We start from the raw sequence: 19,668 nt of genomic DNA, 5'->3' as shown, positions 1-19,668 counted from the left end.
TTGTATAGATAGATTGGGTTCTTCTGTGTCGATCATACTCGTTTAATGGAAATTAACTAGTCCTATATTATTAATACCACTAACTAAAACAGGGAGTAATTTTATTTATTCATGGAGAAACAAAGAAAGAAACAGGGCTAATGAGTGTTATGATGACGATAAAAAAAAAAAAAACATGCCTACCAAACGATCTCAAAACCCTTCCTTTGTTTCATTCCCAAGCAACAATTCCACACTTTACATTATTATCATAACATGTCTATCCTAGAGTAAATAATATTTATTTTCGTATTTTTTTATGTTTTTAGTTACTTCTATTTTTAATTTTATTTCTGTTTAGTTTTGTTTGGTTCAATTCACATCTATACTATATAAAAAGATAACTATATAAATCTTCAACTTTATTTTCAAGTTGGATTAGTGTTTTGTTTATTCATTGTTAGGTATACAATTTTCCTTTTTTTCCTATCAAAAGATTACCAATTTGAGTGTGTGTGTGTGTGTGTCATGAATGTACAATGTACATGATGTATTGATGTTTACTACTGTAATAAGATATGAATATTTGACATCCAAAATAAATAACAAATATGTATGGTTGGGCCCAATAACAAAAAGAAAACTGTTAAAGGCCCAACCATAAAATAAAAGAGTTAATAACTGTCAAACAGGGAGCCAATATACATATCGTCGGTTCGCTCTCTATTGATTCGGTAAAATAAGATTATATTATGATTTGGGCATGAATCACCTAGTTAATGGGCTATTTTATTCTGAATATCAGGCCCATTTATAAATCCTCGAGAGCTGTCCGCAAGCCCCTTTCAATGTATTTTATAATTATTGTACGCCTCTTATTAATCCGGTAAAATCACTGATTGTAATTTAATATCAGTCTAAAGCTATTCCAAGATATAAAACAATACTATCAATTTAATTGATCTCGGTTCTATTTAAATATGTGCAGCAAAAAATAGATATACACGTCAGACATCTTTATGACTTATGAGCACCGCCCGGTCTTTTAACCTAGCTAGACCATTTATTTGGTCAATCCAATATATTACTATACGCTGACCGAAGAGATACGGAAAAATAAGTGGAGACGAGTTTGACCAGAAAACTAAGAAAAGAAAAGATAAGGGAGAGAGCAAAGTGTGAATATCGCAGTGTGTTTATACTTAACCAACCCATCAATTCAAATCAAATTGAACGAGACTTTTATTTTTCCACACGGACGTTGCTTTCACTCTTAGCTCTTGTTTAACCTAAGCTTTTGGAGTCATCTTATCTTATACCCTCTAAATTAAAAATATGCATATGTTATTATACTTATCGGTACTTTACAGATAAGTACCAATATGGAAGTATAGAAAAATGCATTTCACGTTTATAACGAATCTAACAAGACACTTCAGCCTAGATTCTCTGTAGCAGCAGCACAGCTAAAATGAGTTTGATATTTGCTCAAGGTCTCTCATTTAATATATTATAGCTAGGAGCATCTGTCCTATCTAATACGTCTATATATATATGATACCATTGACAGACATATGCTTACATAATACATACACATCCTCACATCGATCGCATACCCAACGCCTTGAAAAATAATCCTTGTTGCATACTTTAACAAGAGATATATTCGTGTCCGTTTGCCTGATTAGTCTCTCCTACCTAAACTAATTCGAAAATCCATGACGAGTTATGTATATATATAATATATATGTATGCATACTTTTTAATTACTTGTGCCATGAATCATGCATACATCTTTGAATGATTAAGGTACCAAACAGTATTCGTCATCCTAATTTTGTTTTTTTCTAGAATTCTTAAACAGTATCTACCTATGGGTTGGGTACTTGATTAGGATAATCTTAATTATCCGGTTTTATATTGCACCATATGCGGTAAGCTCACAATTAACACCAAGAGGGGGACCATGACATGTTAAATGTTAAAGATATTAAAATAAAACAAATGAGTTATATGCATTATTATTATTTTCTTTTCTTTTGAGAACATACACATTGAATTGGAAAACTATACGATCTTGGCTCATTTAAATGAGTGGCTCTAAGAAGCTTTATAATTAGTCAATAGAAAGGCCCTTTAACTCGAAAGGAGATATTTAATTTATAGTTTGTTTTGTTTTTATCTGACTATGAATGAATAATATTAATAAGTTAGTTAGTGGGTACTTAGGGCAGAAGGGTCAAGAAGGTCTCCTCTTTATCTTTCCGAGCTGCTTCAATGGCAAGTTCAATGACCTGACCAACAATTTATTGTGTCTCTACTTTTTGACCCTCGTGTTAGAATTTTGTACGATTATTAATCGATTTGCATGAGCTAGTCTGGTCTTACAAAAACTTTTATCTATGACCATCTTTCAAATTTGTTTTAATAACAGCAATTAATTAGTGTATACCATGATAGAATGAGAAAGATCAAACGAAGAAGACGATGTAAATGATTCTGTTATTTCTCATTAAGTGTTTGTTACAAACTCAGCATGCTTTATATAACAGCTTTTATGGTTTATTCTAATTCGTCCGGTTACAAACCGGTTAATCAAAACCATAGTCTAATAGAGGGGATAACGGTATCTATAGTGTGTCAAAACTACTCCGGCCGGCGAATAGAAACACTAGTCCGACGAGTGAAAACCCTAGCTCGAACAAATGTCTTTCTCTTTTGTCAGTGTGGTATGAGCGCTCGTTCCCTCGGGCTCGCAGACACCAGCATGGTCCCATGGTTAAATGAATACTCACGGCCACGAGCCATACTTGCAAACAATTTTATTGTAGATAACATTTTTTGTTTTTGATTGTTTCTCTGGATTCCAACATTGGGTACTACTAACTTCAATGTAGAATAAATAAACCAAGTCTAGATCTGCGTCAGCGTTCCCTCTTTTCTTATCTTCTTATAATAGAGTTGTATATACATATATTAGTTATTCATCATAATTGTCCGTTGATGGTTGAAGGGTATTAAAAACCTAATTACTCAAAGGTTTGTTCATAAAAGAATCCCATTAGTATATATGTACAAAACAAGAAGAAGAAAAGAGCTGGCAAGTGGCAACAATACAACCATCATGTATTATTATTAATATTAACTAAAAAAAAAAGCTCTAAAAGTAGAGATCGATTGAAATATATAAGGGTTACGCAAGTACATATATTTATATATAGAGATGTATATATGACCCAAAAAAGAAGTAAGACAAGGATTAAGGATTAAAGGACGCTATGTATGATGATAGAGGGGATCGATATAGGGTCATGATGACAAGTCATGAGATGTCCAGAAAGGGTTAAACTCGAAAGCCTCCACGGCGTGGGCAACCTCGGACGACATCCACTGGGATGAAGACCACTCTTCTGCTTTCTCTGGTTTCATGTATTCATCTTCCATGTGATTCTGATTCTGATTCTGATGTTGACGGAGGCTATTGGCGGAGGGGGAGAAGCTGGTGTTGGGCTGACCAAATCGGATCATGTGGGATCCCTCGTGGTCTTCGGGGTCAGAGGTCTCAATGGGGAAAGTGGCATAAGCTTGATGAAGCTGGCAGGTGTGTTGGCCGAAGTAAGTGGTTGAGTACAATGGAGGACTGTGCTGGATCTTTTGGACCTGCTTCTTTGCTTCACAGTTCTGGTCCTTTGTGTATGCACACTTGTAGTAACTCCTTTGGTGATCAGATTCTTTGATCTGCTTTTGCCCGTATTTCCTCCAGAGGAAACCGTCGTGGTAGATCGGGGTCGGGGATTCATGTCTATGGTAGTCTGAGCTCTCTGCCATTGATGTCTTTCTGCAACCACCAGACTCATGATGATGAGCATAGCATCATTCAATATTTACTGATCATTCTTGAAATTTTTTCAATTTTTATTTATATATTCGTACCTTCCCCTCTTGTGAGGTGGTTTCCTGCCGCTCTCAAGAACAGGAGAAGATTCCTGAGGAGATGAGTTATTGGAATGATCGTCTTGGTGCTCATTAGTATCGATCAAGATGGAGAGAGCATCTGAGAAACAATGGAGGACTGACTTGGCCAAGTCCTCCCTTTCCATGGACGAATCTGACTCGGTGTGGTCCATGACGAGCAGCTGGTTGGCGCAGCCACGGCCTTGAAGCAGCTTCTCCATAGCCTTTTGTTGGTAAGAGTTCATCTTTTTTATTTATATTGAGTAATTATATCGATGTCGTCATCTGTGAGTTTATTAAGTTAGAGATCATGTGGTCGATGTCTCTATATATATATAAGGTATCAGGGTGTTGTAGGTTAGGAAGTTTCGTATGTGAGTTTATTACTATACACTCCTTCGTTATCTTCTCCCATCGGATAATACTACTATTATGTAATTCGTATTTTAGGAATGTGCGGATTAACGAGTGACTCCTCGAGATAGAAAAAGACAAAACAAACCCAACAAGTGTTACTAGTTGACTTACCCCACATCTCTATAAATTAATTAGTTGATGAATTAATGATCGATCATGTGTAAACTCATAATCGAAGAAGCATGACTTTTATTTGAATCCCCTCTACAACTTTTTTCATCTCATCTGTCTCTTTTATTTTCAGTCAAAAGAGGTTTCCATCTCCTAATAAAACCAGTATAGCTAGCTAGGCATAAAAAAAAGGACCGGAGGAGAACGCCATAAGTGGTCATGTGTGGCACGGTACATGTATGATATACCTGAGAAGTTGGCACGCAGAACAAACGGAGGAGCCACTTTGAACGGCGTAAAGAGAGTTCCCTCAAATTTAAAGTGACGTCAGGCTCGTGACCTCATCCTAGGCTGACGACGTGACGTCATGGGTGGTTGAATTATGGATTACAGATCATCATATAATACACTAATCCAATCTAATCTCATCTATCCAACGATGGAGATCCATTGCTGCCAAAAGGTTTTCTGGTTTTTCTAATATAATAAGCTTAATCCCCATGTGCCTTATTTTTTTAAAATTTTTTTCTTCTACTACTCACTCATGTTTCTTTCTTATACTAGATGTCTAGATCTACGTACGTAACAGTTTCAATTTTTATTTATTTATTTCTCTCTTTCCCTTTTCTTGCTTTATAAATAACTATTAAATAAGCTGCACTAATCATAATTAAAATAGCCTTTGCTTCTGTTTCAATATCGGCGGCTGAGTTGCTTTCATTCACTAATCGTAAAATATGATGTAATAATTAAACAAATTATCTCGATGACATTTATTTTTTGTTTTTCTACATTGAATAGTAGGGAGTAGTATAAGTTAACGATTGACATTAATTAAACCATACATCACTTAAAAGATAATTTGATTAGATTTAAAGTTTAAATTAGCATGCATCAACCAACTAATTAATCAACAAGCTGATGAGTACTTAAATGTATATATTTGTATTAAGAGGGGTAAAATATGCATGCACACTGACACTGTAGTATTGTCCCGTCTCATCCACTAGTTTTTCAACATTAAGATGCATGTGCAGTATTAAACGGTGTCTGTCTCCGGCGGTCTTACCATATATGACGTGCCCTATCGTCACTGCAGGTGCAAATTAAATCACTCTCACGTTATACTGTATATTGCTTAATTAATGAAATCCTAAATTGGATCCAATCTTCTCAGTTCTCACCAAATTCATCCGCTAAAGGGAACGCTATAAATTAAACATTTTTATATCTTTTAATTAAAAATTGATGAAATCTATATACAGTAGATAGAATAATATATATATATATATATACAGCTAACATTTTTCTTCTGTTGTCAACGTACAATAGTATATCTTAACATGTAATTACCAGGAGGAAAAAAGAAAAAAACATGCAATGGTACTATGTACGTAGATGATGATGAAGTGGTACCAACGTTTACAAGTTTAACACAATATATACCTTTATAATTCGGCAAGGTTTACAAGTCAAACAGTCGACGGTCTCTAAACTTTCCAAGGCCACAATCTAGTGGTCGACCCAATAAAAATGTAGATATACGGAAACAAATAATGTTGTTTATAAAATTATTGAGCACGAAAAAATTGGCTGTAGGTGTTTTTGCAAATATGGCAACGATAGACGGAACCTCGTTGAAATGAAATCAACGAGAGAGTAAATTAAACGACCAGACTTCCAACGTATGCTAGTTTTTTGTCTTGTACAACATGACTCAGTTTAGTATCTCATATATAGCCATATATTTTTAATTTTTAATTCTTCTCTTGATATATATATATATATATATATATATATATATAAGGTCTTATCAGCTGCTCTGCTGCTGGTTAAAAACATCACGTAATAGCAACACGACTATGGTATTCCATTAGTGTAGGGTTAGCCGGTTAGGGTTATATATAACAAAACGATTTTTCGATAAAAAATGTGAAGGACAATAGCTATTATTATCTAGACATGGATAAATATATTCGAAGAAAATAAATAATCATCGGGTAGAATGGGGAGTACGTTGTAACTTATACGTAGAGACAATTTGGAATTAATCACGTTCTTGTTGTATTGGACTGATTAATTGATTCTAATAAATATGAGGTGTACATCATGTTTTTAATTGTTAATTTCTTTCTTGTATTCAACTTGTGGGTTGGATCTTTTTAGTTGACAAAAATATCGATTTTTGTGTAATATTGTTTCTTTAACAAATGGGATAATCAATCTCAGGCACCTAACTTATATAACTAATAGAGGCGATGGTGCGCGTTACTAGCTAGTTGTTGACTCATTGTTTTTGATGTTATAACTTATATATATATATATATAAGTTGCGTTTGAGTTCGATACAATTCATATCCCTTAATATGTTTTTTTTCTTTGTCTTTTTCGTTTAATATACAAAATTTGCAGATATGTAGGATCGATAATCAAAACATTTAAGTATGCACTAGTAGAGTTGTAAAAGAAGGTTTATCAATTTGGTCTTAAACATGCGATTAAATTTTAAAAGAATACCTTGTTGGATTAATCAAATACATTAGTTGCCGACAAAAAAAAGAAAAGAAAGGGAATAATAAATTAGTGAAAATGGTTTCTCAAATAACGAAGGATTATCTTAATAAAAAGAGAGTAATGATGGAGGATTGGATTGATAAAAAGGAAAAAAGATGGGCCTGTGGACAAAGAGAAAAGCCCAATAGTAACGAGACATTACAATCTTGGAAGGATCAAAGTGTGGCGGCGTCGGTAGTTGCGTTCATCATCTCTTGGGCTTCCTCATTTGCGATCTCGAGATTCTTATTCACGGGGCTTTCTTCTTCTGCCACTGGTTCTGGTTCCTGAAATCCACATCAGTTCGAAATAAGTTAATGAATGAGAGACTGAGATTGAGATTCGAGAGTGTGCATTAATTACGAAGCTGAAGCGCCTCATCTTCTCATGCTCCTTGTCTCTCAGAGATCGCATCGGGGAAATCTTCTGCTGAGAAAGAAAAGGCTTGGCGATTAGTAAAAAATTAAAAAGAAAGAAATGAAAGAAGAAGAAGAAGAAGAAGAAGAGAGGTATGTTTTTTTTTTTATGCTTACGGAGGAATAGGCGTGGAGCTCCTTCAATCGAAAGAGACGATCGACCTGGATTTCAAGGGTTTTCTGAGTGTCTCCTCTCTGGAGAAGATGGCTCATCTGCACATCTATGAATCCATCCCTCTCATTGAGCAGCTTCTCAGTGCGCTCACGATCCTCTCTCTGCCTCTCAAGTTTCTTCTTGAAGGCTCTCAGCTCCTCCGCTAGAGAAGCATCGATTGTCTCTACACTCTGTTTCAGATTCTCCTTCAGCAGCTCTTCAGCAGCTTTGGGTTTTACTAAAGTATCCTCCTCCTTAATTGTCGTCACGAAGATGTTTCTCGGCTGGAGAGCCTTTCGACCTGATGCTTTCATCTTCTTCTTTTTCTTTTTTTTTTGGGTTGGATGATTGATGAAAGAGAGAAGCTGTCAACTACTTCTTTACCTAATAATCATCCCAATGGGATTTATGGATGCCTTTTCTTTTTCTTTCTTATTTTGAATTTGAATTGGGTTCCGCGCTTAACGGCTACTTTTCCTTTTTTTTTGTCGTATTATTCATCTCTTTCTTTCGGTGTCGTCAAATGCTGTTTCCTTTTCTAATTCTTATTTATCTTTTTTGTTCTCTGCTTCTTCAGCCATTGGCCTAACTAAATTTAATTCATTTCGGTTTGATGGACATAATTGGGCCATTTTGGGCCTTCCAAAACGAAGATGTCACTCATGTCACATGAGTCGATGTGTTGGTTGTGACGTTTGGATACAAATGAGCCAACCAACCAAACCGAAAGAGAAGAGAAGATAAGATGGCCTCTCTTCTCTCTCCCGCCACGTCCACCGCCACCGCCACCACCACGGCCGCCGCATGCTTCTCCGCTCCCACTCCCCCTTCATCGCAAAACAGCCTTTTTCTCCTCAGCCGCCGGAGTTACATGATGAGATGCAGTTTTTCCCCGCAGAACATTCCTCTTGTTGATACTCTTTCTCACCTCCCTGTTTTCCTTGAATTCCAGAATTCCCTCGACACCTTTTCGGATACCCAGAAATGGGGATTCTTTGTGTCCTCTGGCCTTGTCTGGTTTTACCTCACGGCGAGGCCTGGTGTTCTCATCGGCGCCATTGACGCCTACCTTCTCGCTCCCCTCCAGCTTGGCCTCGACACTCTTTTTGGGACTAGGACGTTGAAGAGGTCAAATTTCTTGGTCACTGAGAAACTCGGCGAAGGCTCTTTCGGCGTGGTCTATGCCGGCGTCCTACTCCCCAAGAATTCTAGTGTTGATGATGACGTTAGGGTCAGCAAGGCAAGAGCTAAAGCCATGGACTTTACCGGCGAATTCAAACAGAGAGTCATTCTCAAGAAGGTTGTACACAGCTTTTAACTGAAATAAGCTTTCTTTTCTTGCAACAGCTTCTCAGGACTCATCTTTTGATTTCATCATTGCAGGTGAAGGTAGGAGTACGAGGTGCCGCGGAATTCGGCGACTACGAAGAGTGGTTCAACTACAGACTCTCAAGGGCGGCCCCTGAGACCTGTGCTGAGTTTCTCGGAAGCTTTGTCGCCGACAAGACCAATACTATGTTTACAAAAGGCGGCAAATGGCTTGTCTGGAGGTTCGAGGTGCCTTTCTTACCTTAATATCTCTATCTCTACACATTACACAATGCTGCGATGATGACTGTTGTTTTCTTCAACACAGGGAGACCGTGATCTCGCTGATTACATGAAAGATCGGAGCTTCCCGTCCAATCTGGAGTCCATCATGTTTGGTCGCGTTCTCCAAGGAGTGGAGTCTGTGAAACGTCGTGCTTTGATCATCAAGCAGGTAATGCGCCAGATCATTACATCTCTCAGGAAAATCCATGGTACCGGCATTGTTCACAGGGACGTCAAGCCTGCCAACCTGGTGGTTACAAAGAAGGGCCAGATTAAGCTCATCGACTTTGGTGCTGCTGCTGATCTTCGCATTGGCAAGAATTACATCCCTGAACGCACATTGCTGGATCCCGACTACTGTCCTCCTGAGCTCTATGTCCTCCCTGAGGAAACGCCTACTCCTCCTCCCGAGCCTATAGCCGCTTTGCTTTCCCCGATTCTGTGGCAGGTGGTTTTCGTATTCTTGTATGCCTATATGTTTGCCTTCTTCACTTGAGTCTCTGTTTGATTTTCTAGTGCGCTGATTCTTACAGTTGAATAGTCCCGATCTCTTTGATATGTACTCTGCTGGGATTGTGCTTCTGCAAATGGCGGTTCCCACCTTAAGATCTACTGCGGGTCTGAAGAATTTTAATTTGGAGATCAAGTCAGTTGAATATGATCTTAATAGATGGAGGGACAGGACTCGGACGAGGCCAGACTTGAGCATTCTAGATCTCGACTCCGCCAGAGGGTGGGACCTCGTCACTAAGCTCATATCCGAGAGAGGTTCTCTGAGACGCGGACGCCTTTCAGCTGCTGCTGCTCTCAGACACCCTTATTTTTTGTTGGGTGGTGATCAAGCGGCCGCTGTTCTTTCAAAGCTCAGTTTCAGCAAGTGACATGCTTTTATTCTTATGTTGTAAATGTTCACAATAACACAACTCTGTTCCATAAATACATATTTCTGGTATATTCTCTGCTCCTTTTATTCACAACCAAACAAGTTTTGTTTTGCCTGAGCGGTTTTGCATCAAAATAGCCGTCATCCGGTCTTATTCATAGGCTGCAGAGGTATGTTTGTATTGATATTGGTCTGGAATCTCTCTCCAAGGTAAGTTTAAACACTCATCTTAATATATATGATATTAACACACTTGTATACACTGATCTTTGTATACTTGTGATTCACATAAGGTTGTGATACTTAAAGCTCGTCATGCGAGAGGAGGGCATCTAGAGCAGTGTGATTCTTTTTCTTGCATCCCCACTTGCATTTCCAGCCACACAAGGAGTTGAAGATGGCCAGTCGCTTTGACTGCAGAGATATGATTTTTGAAGCGGTGTGCGCTCTTGTCAGGTAAACTGCGTAGCCGTCATCCATGAACTCTACTCCCTGAGGGAAGACCTGCCACACCAGACTTCCAGCACCTGCCCCTCCTTTCCTTGTTGAGTTGAGGGTCATCTTGTACACCGTATTCAACATCATGTCACGGAAAGATGTGTTGAAACCCGGGTCATGTGCGGACATACCAAACTCTGTGAACAGAACTGGCATTCCCAAGTACATCTCCGCGTCCTCCACATGAGCTTGCATCCAAGAGCTAGTGAATTCCAGGAAAGAGTTTGATACTGCCGGAGATATCCTACAGTTAGCAATTCATTTACTCCATTTTAGCTGTTCTCTGTTTTCAGATTCAGGGCAGTGCCTGTTTCTTGGTATATTGCATCAAAACTTACCAGGAATCTGGATAGACGTGAACCGAGGCAAAATCAATGCCAAGAACCTGATTATTTCTGATGAAGTCAGTTCCGACTTGTGCAGCGTAGGGGTTGGGATTGTATCTGGTTCTCGTAGGGGCAGAGGGACCGTAAAAGCCTTCGAGTCCAATCTCCACCAAATGTTTAGCATCTAAACTTTTCACAAATACCGCCATTTCTTGTATCCAGGACTGGAGTTTGTCACCGGAGGGATCAGAGGGGCAGCGAGGCTCATTCATGAGTTCCCAGGCGAAGATGGTGGGGTCGTTCTTGTAAGTTATGTTTGTGTAGGTGTTCACTCTATTCAGAACCGCCTGCAATGCAGCCACATTTAAGTCACAGTTCTCCCTGATGGGTAGAAAAAGTGCTTTCCGGATAAATAAGCAATAAAATTCGGGGAGATGGATGGAATAATCACCCGGACATGAGACTGGTAGAAGTTTCTGAGGGTGGGGTTTGTGAAGAAGTCGTCATCGGAGGTGAGATTAAGGCCGGAGGCGTTGCCCCATTTAACGTACTGAGCTTTGCCTCCATATGCGTCCCAGTTGTTGACCAATGACAGTATAAGTCTGATCTTGTACTTTCTAGCCTCGCTCACCACGAAGTCCAGGGCCTGTCCAAATGCTCAAACTTGTAAATAGAAAAGAGACTTGAAGGTAGAAGCTTTAAGTGTAGAGACAAACCTTGAAGACCTCTTCATCGTACACAGAGGGAGATTTCTGGAGAGCTCTCCATTGGCCATCATTGAAAGCCCATGTTCTGCCTACCGTCATTCCAACCGCGGAGGCTTGTTGGAACACTTCTGTCACTTTGCCTCTCGTGGAATTGTCAGCTGCAAGAGTCATCATCCAGTATGTGTTGAAGCCATTCACGTAGAATGGTTGTCCATTAAGGGTGAATTGCATCCCTTTCGTCTGTACCATCTCCCATTCTTCTTCTCCTACAGAGTCAGAGTTAACCCTGCAAAAACAGTCTCAATTTGTCATTCTTCCCTAAAAGTAAATAACTCCGAGACCAATTTTTTGAATGATCGTGATTTTAGTACTCATGGGACTTGCTGTCAAAGTCTGCGAGTGCTCTGTTTTGTGTAAGAATTATGAAAACTGCATAAAAGAGCACGATTCTGACTTCTAGTCGGTCCTTCATTTTTGCAGGTATATGGATGAGAACAGATTCTTCTTCATTTGGTTGCATGTTTAAGTAATATGTTCATCATACCAGCAAAGCCAATAAAACATGGATTCAATTTTAAAAACCCAAAACCTTAACTTACAAGGCAAGAGATTGGGTCCTAGGTTTCACATGTTGGAGAGATATCAATCAGCGGACTGATATGTGAGACAGTTCCAAAGTAACGTGTCACTGCCAAGCTAAGATTCGAAGCTCACCCACTAGAGTTAGCTGACATGTCAAATTCATTTTTTTTCGTGCAAGCTTCAGTCCAACCCATCCTTTTCTAATTTTTCTATCTTCTTTCCCCTTTCTCCCAGGGTATCTGGGTGAGCACGAAAATAAATTTAGGGAAACTCGTGTTTTTGCATTACGTGCACAATTTGACACGTTACTCGTAGCAAATTTGCACCGACAGATTATTAACGAACTTGCATTAGGCATACACTAGGAGAAACATCTCAAAAATGTTTACGAGAGTTTCAGCTCAGCCTTACATTTCTCAGGACACGGGAAGTTTTATTACTATTGTAAAGAAAACATCTTCTGGTTCAAGGTTGTACAACTGACTAACAAAGTCAGAAGAGACTGCATATCAAAGAAATCACTATAAATCTTACAGAGGAACCTTGCCTAGCACGTCGCTCTAGAAGTTGCATATCTTCATGAGTTATTCACAGGGGACATGGTACATCAATAGATGCTACTAAAACCACACTGCACAAGAATATACCCAATGTATCTGTGTTAATTTATCTCCTCATCTTCCCCTGATGTGAACGCAGTAAACATATGCTTGCAGAGATGATTCTACTTACCATCTCACATTTGAGAGTGAAGAGACCATTGTCTTCCACGAGAGCTGTGTCAGGGCTTTTGCAGCAGATGCAGATTACAAACGCATCTAAGGCATTGAATACATATAAGACAAGACTCCCATCGCCAAAAAAGAAACTATCAAGACCGAAGACTAGTTATGGAATTTACCAACGTATCTCCGGAACACAGCTTGAAAATTCTTAGAAGACACTAAACCCTTCATCTCTAGCCGCTGCTGTTTGTTCAGCGATCCTTTTGTCTCCATTTGGCCAAGCAAGAATTTCATGACATGATCTGGCTTCCTATGCATCCTGAACAAGGTATATTAAAAAGTGATACACCTCCTCAACAACTAAAAGTCAGCGGAAAGATCAAATACGAAATAGAAAAAGTCGTACGTTCTGCAGAGATCAGCAAAGTTTAAACAAACTGTTACCGTCCCTTGTGCAAAGAGCTGAGGAGGTATCATCACTCTTCTTGGCGATTCTGTAGAAACCTCGAGATCGTCCTCGCGAAGCCTATCAAACACCCTACTCAAGAGCTGCGGAGGATATAAAAGCAGCTCGGATCATAATCGAGTAGCAGCCCAGTGAAGAGAAAATCAAAACTACCAATAGCATAAATAAAGACCTCCAATAAGTACCTCCTTATAGCCATAATCCGGCTCAAACTTCTGGCCAGATTGACAGTGTGCTGCATTAGCCTCTGTTGACAAGATCAATTCTAGTAGCTTCAGACACAATTTTAGATTTGGGTACACGATTAACTGATTATCTTCCAACGCAATTCAGTGGAAACCTAATTAGTTACCCGCAAAGTGTCCTCCTTTCTGGAACAAGATGTAGTCTTCGCGTATCAGAGGCTTCCTCTTCTTCTTCTTCTTGGAAGGATCAAATTTACTGATCTACATCAGCAGAAGCTTTAGCAAATCGGAACCCGGAGAAAACTGTTATTTAAGGGGGTGGAGACGCATACCCATGAAGAATCGCTATCTAAAACCTCGAGTTCAAGTTTCCAACACCGCTGCTTTTGCTGCAAATCCATCGCCGCCGGCGGGTCGACGAGTTTCAGCGATGATAGTTTATTATGAAACGAGGGATTATGATGATTGGGCCTGTATTGGGCCCTTTGGGCATTGGAAATATATATTTTTAGAATGAATATATTACAGTGTATAATGTAAATAAAAGGTCGAGTCAAATTTACTTGGGGGATAATTAATTGGTTAAACTTATGTAACAAAAGGTCGAGTCAAAAAGGAGTAAATACTTTTTTGTACAGAGATGGTTGGAGTTAGCGAGGAGCGATGCTGGGAACAAAGCCACTGCTGAGATCGCTTCCTAATAGGCTCGACGATTCATAAAGGTCTCTGGTCGCATTCGATGACGATGTTGAAAGCACTGATGAAGACGATGCCATTTCCACTCTTGCCTCCTTGTCAGGAGCTGCTTGGAGTAGTGCCTCCAGCTCTTTTACTACCTCAGCCATACCCGGCCTCATCTCAGGTGAGTCGTGGCTACATCTTAGTGCCAGAGTTGCAAACTTTTCAACGCTTTCTATTGACCATGGTTCCATTCTCTTGTCTATCAGCGACACCATCATATCCCTCTGATCTGCTGTCTTCACCTCTCGCACGATGTTTTTGCCATGGGATATGGCGTGCATACCAGTCAGCAGCTCCAAGAACACAACTCCAATGCTGTAAACATCGCTCTTGTCTGTCAGCTTGTGTGTCAGGAAATATTCCGGATCTAGGTACCCCTGCAACATTAAAAAAACAAACTAAGAAACGGATATGCTGTGCCAATATATATTTTGCACATCATTCATTTAATGGCTCACTGGAGTCCCACGGACAACGGTCGAGACGTGTTTAGGCACATCTTCTTCGTCCTCCAATACAGGAGCAAGTCGAGACAGTCCAAAGTCTGCAACTTTGGCATTGAAGTTAGGGTCAAGGAGGATGTTACAAGCTTTGATGTCTCTGTGGAACACTGGCGGGTTGGCTTCTGTGTGGAGGTAGAGAATGCCTTTGGCTGCTCCCAATGCAACACGAATCCTCATCCCAAAGCTCAATGACTCCTTCCCCTTGGCTGCATCACCAAACATCCCATCAGTTAAGAAAACTATATGACACACATCCAATAAACCGCCCAAGAATCTTAGTGAATTTCTCTACCAGACAACCAGTCGCGCAGGGTGCCATTTGGCATAAATTCATACACCAGCATCTGCACATTCAGTAACTTCATAAGCAATTATTAAAAATATATATTCAGGCGGCTCTACTGGGTATAAGAGGGTACCTGTTCGCTTTCTTCGTCACAATAACCGATCAGTGACACTAGATTCCGATGATGCAACCTTGACAGCAGTTCAATTTCATTTAAGAACTCTTTTTCACCTTGCAAAGAACCTTCATCTGCTCGCTTTATTGCAGCAACCGTTTTGTCAGATAACACACCTCTGTAAACCTTTCCATAGCCTCCGCGTCCAACCAAAGTTGAGCTGCTAAAATCGTTGGTGGCCTCTGCTAGTTCTTTGAAACTGAAGACTCTTATCCCAGAATTCATCAAGGAAGCCTTCGAGGCTGACAGATCAACCAAATTCAGTTAAAGTTGGTTCTATATTTCAGTGAGATAGATTGGGAATTAAAGATTTGGTTACACTTACATGACCGTCTTCTAGATATCTCTCGCCCGTGTTTGCTGTATCTTTTAAGCAACAAGGCTGCAACCACAGCGGATATCGCAACAGCAGTCACAACAGCCCCTGCAGTTATTGCTGCTAATCGTCCCCAGCTGACGCCTTTCCTTTCACTGTTGAAGTTAACTGAGGAGATGAAGAAGACTTCCACTTAGCAGTCAATCTATATTTGCTTGTGTTAAAAACACTTATTAGGATAAAGAGGCGCACCATATGAATAAGGTCCCTGCAGAGTGAAGTTGAGCAGTTCATACGGGCCGAATAAGTCGCTACCAGGAAATCTCCACGAAGCAAATATGCCTCGGATTCTGAGAATTTCACTATTGTTAAATGTTCTTGTCTTGGTTTCATTAACTTTCGGAAAAAGTTTTAGATACATCCTCAAACGAGGCCCTTTCTCCCATTGATATGAGTCGATCCAGAGTTGATATGGTTCCATCTGAAGGAAATCAGTAACATACTCGCCAAATTGATCGATATATGGAGGGAAGTATGAGAAGCTAGGACTTTTGAGACGATATCCAATTCTGAGAGGCGCTGAACAAAAGCATCGTAATGGGGATGCTGGACTGTATTCGTAGAAGTCAGGAGTGGGACAGGCTAGTGGAGGACAGTCCAGTGCAGAATTAGTTGAGTTGGTAGATAGTGATGTCCACTCTTTTCCTATGGATTCACAGAATAGGTTTGCGTTTGATATGCTTCCATTTTTGCAGATCGGATTACCATCAAGCCTGGAGATGAATGAAACTCTCTGTAATAAGCATTCAAGACAGAAAACAAAAAGTTAGCCAAGGTACAGATGCGACAAAGGACCACCTTAAAGTGACATTTTGTGGAGGAGTTAGATCTCCTTGAACACGTGACAGAGAATTATTCCTAAGATCACTGTAGGAATTGAGAAAAGAAAGGCAAAATTAGAGAAGTTTATGATGAATTACTAGTGAAAGTAAGTGAAGTACGGAAACAATGATTTTACAGTAGTAGTCTAGCTTTCTTCGGAAATGAAATATTCATCCAAAGGGAATCAGGGAAAGATCCTGATAATACATTATTCTTCAGCAACCTGCAGAAGATGAGATGTTTATTTGCCAAGTTTATATCGCTACTCACAAGCTTATTCACTTTGTATATAAAGAAACATCAATATATAACTCACAGCATCTGAAGCAAAGGAAGATCTGAGAAGCTCCGTGGGATGGATCCGTTAAGCATGTTATTTGATAAATTACTGTAATTAACCAGTATAAAACTCAAAGCAGTAAGGTATACGTGTAGACAAAATTAAAGGTCGCCGGTTAAGAAAAAAAGGAAACAGAATTAACAGCTGTATAAAGCATACATGGTTGTCACATCCTTAGAAAGATTAGTAGAAGGTATAGGTCCTGTGAGCTCATTCCAGCTCAGATCCCTGTAGTGAGCCAGAAGCACAAACACATTCACAATATTGGAAAGAAATTCCATACATTGAGTTTGACCACAACTTACAAGTATTTGAGATGACGTATCCTGCTAAAATCAGGAAGTGCCCCTTTCAAACTACAATTTCTAAGACTCCTGTAAGTGCAAAAAGACGAACGTATTAAGTCTTTCTATATCTTTGAAGTGAAACAAGGACTTAGGATAACAGTGGCCCAAAACGTACAGCTTCAGAATACTTGAGAAGTTTCCATAGGAAGCTGGGATATCAGATCCACTGAAGTTGTTATTATCCAGTTGCCTGCAGTAAAGGACAATACCCATAAATCTAACTAATTACTTTCAGAATCACACACAATAGAGAAAATGAGAAACATACAAGATTTGCAGGTTTGGCAATTCAGAAAGTTGCGGTGGAAGATTTCCAGATAAGTTGTTGTTGTCTAGCAGCCTGTAAATTTAGTTTGACCACTGTAAGGCTTTAACCACCATGATGTCACAAATTATGGAAACAGTGGCAACATTGTAGCAAAGACTTACACATGAAAGATGTTAGTAAGATTGGAAAGCTCAGCTGGAATCTGGCCGCTCAACGAATTATTGTTGAAGTGACTGTACAAGGCCAAAATAAAAAGATATGAGAAGCTAATGAAAAACCTGCGGACTAAGGTTGATATCACTGTCTGTCTTGATGTTCAGACTCACAGATGCTTCACTTTTTTCAAGTTGGAAAAGGACTTTGGTATTGGTCCGGTGATGTTATTCTCATCTATCTGGAATCTGTTCAAGTTCGAAAGATAGCCGAGTTCGCTTGGTAAAGGCCCTGAAAGTTTGTTTCCATTCAGCAGCCTGACCACATATTACAGAATCAGGAGATAAACAAATTGAACACACATGCTTATCAAATATGTTCCATAGAGGACCGATTATTTATCAGGTAGTTCAACTTACAAGAGTACCAGGGATGATATCTGTCCTATCTCGTTTGGAATTGAACCATTTATGTTGTTCCACATGAAATCTCTTCATAGATGCAACAAGAAAGAAAAAAATTCACAGTCAGTAGAAATTGGTGTAACCAAAATATAGGGCGTTCCAAAATCTTTGCAAAGCTTAGTATCTTGAAACTTACAATATTTCGAGATGAACTAATTTTCTGAGGTCTGGTGACAAACTTCCAGAGAGGTTCATATTCATCAGTAGGCTGCTTGGCAATAAAAGAAAGGATCAGAGAAGGAATCCTATTATAGGAATGGCTGGTCACGCAAACAACTGTACCAAGAGAAGAATAAAACAGACAACGGAACCGGCTTCTCCTAAAATTTAAGCCCGTTAACTCCAGCATATATACAGGCAGACTAACAATGAAAGCAAGAAGGCACATAAGAAGAAGAAAAAAAGAGAATCAAATAAGCAAATCATACAGTTCTCGGACATGCAGGTAGTCGTCAGTACCAATCTCATCAAAGCAGATAACTCCTGTCCAATTTGATCTGCAAGGGTCTCCTCTGTTCCAGTTTCTCAAATTATCTTTAGGGTCGATTAAACTTCTCTTAACTAATCGTAAAGCAGTGACTGAGAATGGAAAAGAGAGTTGGCCAGAGTCGAATTTGGAATCAGTAACGTTCCTAGTTTTCAGAAAAAGAAAGAACAAGTTTTAAACTGCAGTCACCTTCTGAAGGGTCTGTTCTTAGTGCATCAGCAAGAAGAAGAAGAAGGCAACAACACGCAACAAGGAGCGCATGTTGATAGACGCTTAGAGGCAACACCATGATACCTTTGGAAAACATGACAGCGTGAGAAGCAGATATATACAGATTTAATCAGTGTTCGTTTTTAGGAAGATGATAGATCGATAGATACCAATATGTGAATGGTTCGAAATACGAGGAATTTAGATCAAATCCAGGAGCACAAGGTGCTCGTATTTATGACAGAAAAAGACACAGCAGCAAAAATTCAACTCAACGCATTCATGAGCTCAAAGACAAGATCATTACCTCACTCTGTAGATCAGCTAAACCCTGAAGAGAAAATTTTCCAGAAAGGGAAGCGGATAAGAATCCCAGAAAAGGCTACAGGGCGGGCACGTCCCTGGAAGGAACCGGCGAGTAGTAAGTCAATATATGCAGACGGCAATGCAGATCAAATAAAATCAAAGGGTACTGATCATCGGGAAAATGATGAGGGAGGGGAGAGAGAGAGAGAGAGAGAGGGAGAAGGAAGAAATGACCTTGATGGAGTTCTTGGTTTGGCCTTGACTTGTCTGCCATTAAAAAAATCCGAAAAGCTTAAACCTTTACAAGGGTAAAAAGTGAGTAACTGGGTTGACTCTACCTGCTCGCCCAGAAGCACAATCGTGCCTCGTGCGTGAGCTTTTTGACAAAACATAAAAGGAAGCCATTACCAGAGCGGAACCCCCCGCGCTTGCTCTTGCGGGTCTTTTTCCTTGTCATGTCCAACTCCTTTCTTCAGTCTTCGGTCTTTCGTTCGCTCGTTGCACGTGTGAACGCAATTATTTATTACACTAACAGGTAAAGCCCATTTAGGCTATAGACCCATAAAGTTATTTGGTAGGCTTGCAAATTTGTTGTATAAGGGCCCATTTAGAAATGGATTATAGAAGTCAACCTTTGGGAT

The 19,668-nt window shown here is 39.6% G+C and overlaps 6 protein-coding genes across 11 annotated transcripts; 1 reads left to right on the top strand and 5 right to left on the bottom strand.

The window, feature by feature from the left end:
- Positions 1-3,159: 3,159 nt before the first annotated feature.
- LOC17874465 (probable WRKY transcription factor 62) lies at positions 3,160-4,209 on the bottom strand. The gene is made up of 2 exons (XM_006279272.2): positions 3,913-4,209; positions 3,160-3,817 (listed from the first exon to the last, which is right to left on the bottom strand). The coding sequence occupies exons 1-2, from the start codon at positions 4,176-4,178 to the stop codon at positions 3,289-3,291; spliced, it is 795 nt and encodes a 264-aa protein (XP_006279334.1). The 5' UTR covers positions 4,179-4,209; the 3' UTR covers positions 3,160-3,288.
- Positions 4,210-6,959: 2,750 nt separating this feature from the next.
- Positions 6,960-7,999, bottom strand: LOC17874469. Of its 2 annotated transcripts, none has more exons than XM_023777733.1 (3): positions 7,548-7,999; positions 7,378-7,443; positions 6,960-7,301 (listed from the first exon to the last, which is right to left on the bottom strand). In XM_023777733.1, the coding sequence occupies exons 1-3, from the start codon at positions 7,896-7,898 to the stop codon at positions 7,191-7,193; spliced, it is 528 nt and encodes a 175-aa protein (XP_023633501.1). In that variant the 5' UTR covers positions 7,899-7,999; the 3' UTR covers positions 6,960-7,190. The 2 variants fall into 2 exon arrangements, with proteins under 2 accessions (XP_023633501.1, XP_023633502.1); XM_023777734.1 differs by having other exon boundaries at positions 7,378-7,440.
- Positions 8,000-8,221: 222 nt separating this feature from the next.
- LOC17874457 (serine/threonine-protein kinase STN8, chloroplastic) lies at positions 8,222-10,142 on the top strand. The gene is made up of 4 exons (XM_006279278.2): positions 8,222-8,884; positions 8,968-9,141; positions 9,221-9,625; positions 9,711-10,142. The coding sequence occupies exons 1-4, from the start codon at positions 8,330-8,332 to the stop codon at positions 10,056-10,058; spliced, it is 1,482 nt and encodes a 493-aa protein (XP_006279340.1). The 5' UTR covers positions 8,222-8,329; the 3' UTR covers positions 10,059-10,142.
- A 65-nt stretch (positions 10,143-10,207) lies between these two features.
- Positions 10,208-12,441, bottom strand: LOC17874460 (mannan endo-1,4-beta-mannosidase 6). Of its 3 annotated transcripts, none has more exons than XM_023777710.1 (5): positions 12,306-12,441; positions 11,601-11,877; positions 11,336-11,530; positions 10,897-11,231; positions 10,208-10,802 (listed from the first exon to the last, which is right to left on the bottom strand). In XM_023777710.1, exons 1-5 carry the CDS (start codon positions 12,365-12,367, stop codon positions 10,364-10,366), a joined length of 1,308 nt encoding a protein of 435 aa, XP_023633478.1. In that variant the 5' UTR covers positions 12,368-12,441; the 3' UTR covers positions 10,208-10,363. The 3 variants fall into 3 exon arrangements, with proteins under 3 accessions (XP_023633478.1, XP_023633480.1, XP_006279332.2); XM_023777712.1 differs by lacking the exon at positions 12,306-12,441 and adding an exon at positions 12,191-12,286; XM_006279270.2 differs by lacking the exon at positions 12,306-12,441 and adding an exon at positions 11,963-12,144.
- Positions 12,442-12,585: 144 nt separating this feature from the next.
- Positions 12,586-13,998, bottom strand: LOC111829060 (eukaryotic translation initiation factor 2 subunit beta). The gene is made up of 7 exons (XM_023777729.1): positions 13,882-13,998; positions 13,717-13,810; positions 13,550-13,611; positions 13,305-13,447; positions 13,075-13,217; positions 12,906-12,991; positions 12,586-12,804 (listed from the first exon to the last, which is right to left on the bottom strand). The coding sequence occupies exons 1-7, from the start codon at positions 13,948-13,950 to the stop codon at positions 12,781-12,783; spliced, it is 621 nt and encodes a 206-aa protein (XP_023633497.1). The 5' UTR covers positions 13,951-13,998; the 3' UTR covers positions 12,586-12,780.
- Positions 13,999-14,081: 83 nt separating this feature from the next.
- On the bottom strand, positions 14,082-19,540 carry LOC111829054 (probable LRR receptor-like serine/threonine-protein kinase At1g06840). 3 transcript variants are annotated; one of them, XM_023777701.1, is made up of 22 exons: positions 19,436-19,540; positions 19,262-19,325; positions 19,029-19,122; positions 18,701-18,805; positions 18,453-18,603; positions 18,161-18,232; positions 17,980-18,051; positions 17,734-17,877; positions 17,569-17,640; positions 17,408-17,479; positions 17,255-17,329; positions 17,098-17,166; positions 16,952-17,020; positions 16,769-16,840; positions 16,589-16,675; positions 16,429-16,497; positions 15,823-16,343; positions 15,580-15,738; positions 15,213-15,496; positions 15,086-15,137; positions 14,749-14,999; positions 14,082-14,667 (listed from the first exon to the last, which is right to left on the bottom strand). In XM_023777701.1, exons 4-22 carry the CDS (start codon positions 18,798-18,800, stop codon positions 14,200-14,202), a joined length of 2,859 nt encoding a protein of 952 aa, XP_023633469.1. In that variant the 5' UTR covers positions 18,801-18,805; positions 19,029-19,122; positions 19,262-19,325; positions 19,436-19,540; the 3' UTR covers positions 14,082-14,199. The 3 variants fall into 3 exon arrangements, with proteins under 3 accessions (XP_023633469.1, XP_023633472.1, XP_023633473.1); XM_023777704.1 differs by lacking the exon at positions 19,436-19,540 and adding an exon at positions 19,366-19,413 and having other exon boundaries at positions 19,262-19,294; XM_023777705.1 differs by lacking the exons at positions 18,701-18,805; positions 19,029-19,122; positions 19,262-19,325; positions 19,436-19,540 and having other exon boundaries at positions 18,484-18,569.
- Positions 19,541-19,668: the final 128 nt, after the last annotated feature.

Source organism: Capsella rubella, unplaced genomic scaffold (genome assembly GCF_000375325.1).
Source record: "Capsella rubella cultivar Monte Gargano unplaced genomic scaffold, Caprub1_0 scaffold_24, whole genome shotgun sequence".
Lineage (NCBI taxonomy): Eukaryota > Viridiplantae > Streptophyta > Magnoliopsida > Brassicales > Brassicaceae > Capsella > Capsella rubella.
The sequence above is the reverse complement of the archived record's forward strand: the minus strand, read 5'-3'. Positions and strand labels throughout refer to the sequence as shown.

What these genes read in the sequence shown, in the direction of transcription:
- LOC17874465 (XM_006279272.2), bottom strand. Translation starts at nt 4,178, where the DNA reads ATGAACTCTTACCAACAAAAGGCTATGGAGAAGCTGCTTCAAGGCCGT. An exon ending in CCACCTCACAAGAGGGGAAG is followed by an intron (nt 3,818 to 3,912) that starts GTACGAATATAT and finishes TGGTGGTTGCAG; the next exon opens with AAAGACATCAATGGCAGAGA.
- LOC17874469 (XM_023777733.1), bottom strand. Translation starts at nt 7,898, where the DNA reads ATGAAAGCATCAGGTCGAAAGGCTCTCCAGCCGAGAAACATCTTCGTG. An exon ending in AGCTCCACGCCTATTCCTCC is followed by an intron (nt 7,444 to 7,547) that starts GTAAGCATAAAA and finishes TTTCTTTCTCAG; the next exon opens with CAGAAGATTTCCCCGATGCG. An exon ending in AGATGAGGCGCTTCAGCTTC is followed by an intron (nt 7,302 to 7,377) that starts GTAATTAATGCA and finishes TGTGGATTTCAG; the next exon opens with GAACCAGAACCAGTGGCAGA.
- LOC17874457 (XM_006279278.2), top strand. Translation starts at nt 8,330, where the DNA reads ATGGCCTCTCTTCTCTCTCCCGCCACGTCCACCGCCACCGCCACCACC. An exon ending in AGAGAGTCATTCTCAAGAAG is followed by an intron (nt 8,885 to 8,967) that starts GTTGTACACAGC and finishes TCATCATTGCAG; the next exon opens with GTGAAGGTAGGAGTACGAGG. An exon ending in GGCTTGTCTGGAGGTTCGAG is followed by an intron (nt 9,142 to 9,220) that starts GTGCCTTTCTTA and finishes TCTTCAACACAG; the next exon opens with GGAGACCGTGATCTCGCTGA.
- LOC17874460 (XM_006279270.2), bottom strand. Translation starts at nt 12,111, where the DNA reads ATGCAACCAAATGAAGAAGAATCTGTTCTCATCCATATACCTGCAAAA. An exon ending in TTTGACAGCAAGTCCCATGA is followed by an intron (nt 11,878 to 11,962) that starts GTACTAAAATCA and finishes CTGTTTTTGCAG; the next exon opens with GGTTAACTCTGACTCTGTAG. An exon ending in CACGTCTATCCAGATTCCTG is followed by an intron (nt 10,803 to 10,896) that starts GTAAGTTTTGAT and finishes TGCTAACTGTAG; the next exon opens with GATATCTCCGGCAGTATCAA.
- LOC111829060 (XM_023777729.1), bottom strand. Translation starts at nt 13,950, where the DNA reads ATGGATTTGCAGCAAAAGCAGCGGTGTTGGAAACTTGAACTCGAGGTT. An exon ending in GAAAGGAGGACACTTTGCGG is followed by an intron (nt 13,612 to 13,716) that starts GTAACTAATTAG and finishes TCTTGTCAACAG; the next exon opens with AGGCTAATGCAGCACACTGT. An exon ending in CGGATTATGGCTATAAGGAG is followed by an intron (nt 13,448 to 13,549) that starts GTACTTATTGGA and finishes TATCCTCCGCAG; the next exon opens with CTCTTGAGTAGGGTGTTTGA.
- LOC111829054 (XM_023777701.1), bottom strand. Translation starts at nt 18,800, where the DNA reads ATGGTGTTGCCTCTAAGCGTCTATCAACATGCGCTCCTTGTTGCGTGT. An exon ending in TACCTGCATGTCCGAGAACT is followed by an intron (nt 18,233 to 18,452) that starts GTATGATTTGCT and finishes ATTGCCAAGCAG; the next exon opens with CCTACTGATGAATATGAACC. An exon ending in TTCTCAAGTATTCTGAAGCT is followed by an intron (nt 17,167 to 17,254) that starts GTACGTTTTGGG and finishes TTGCACTTACAG; the next exon opens with GAGTCTTAGAAATTGTAGTT.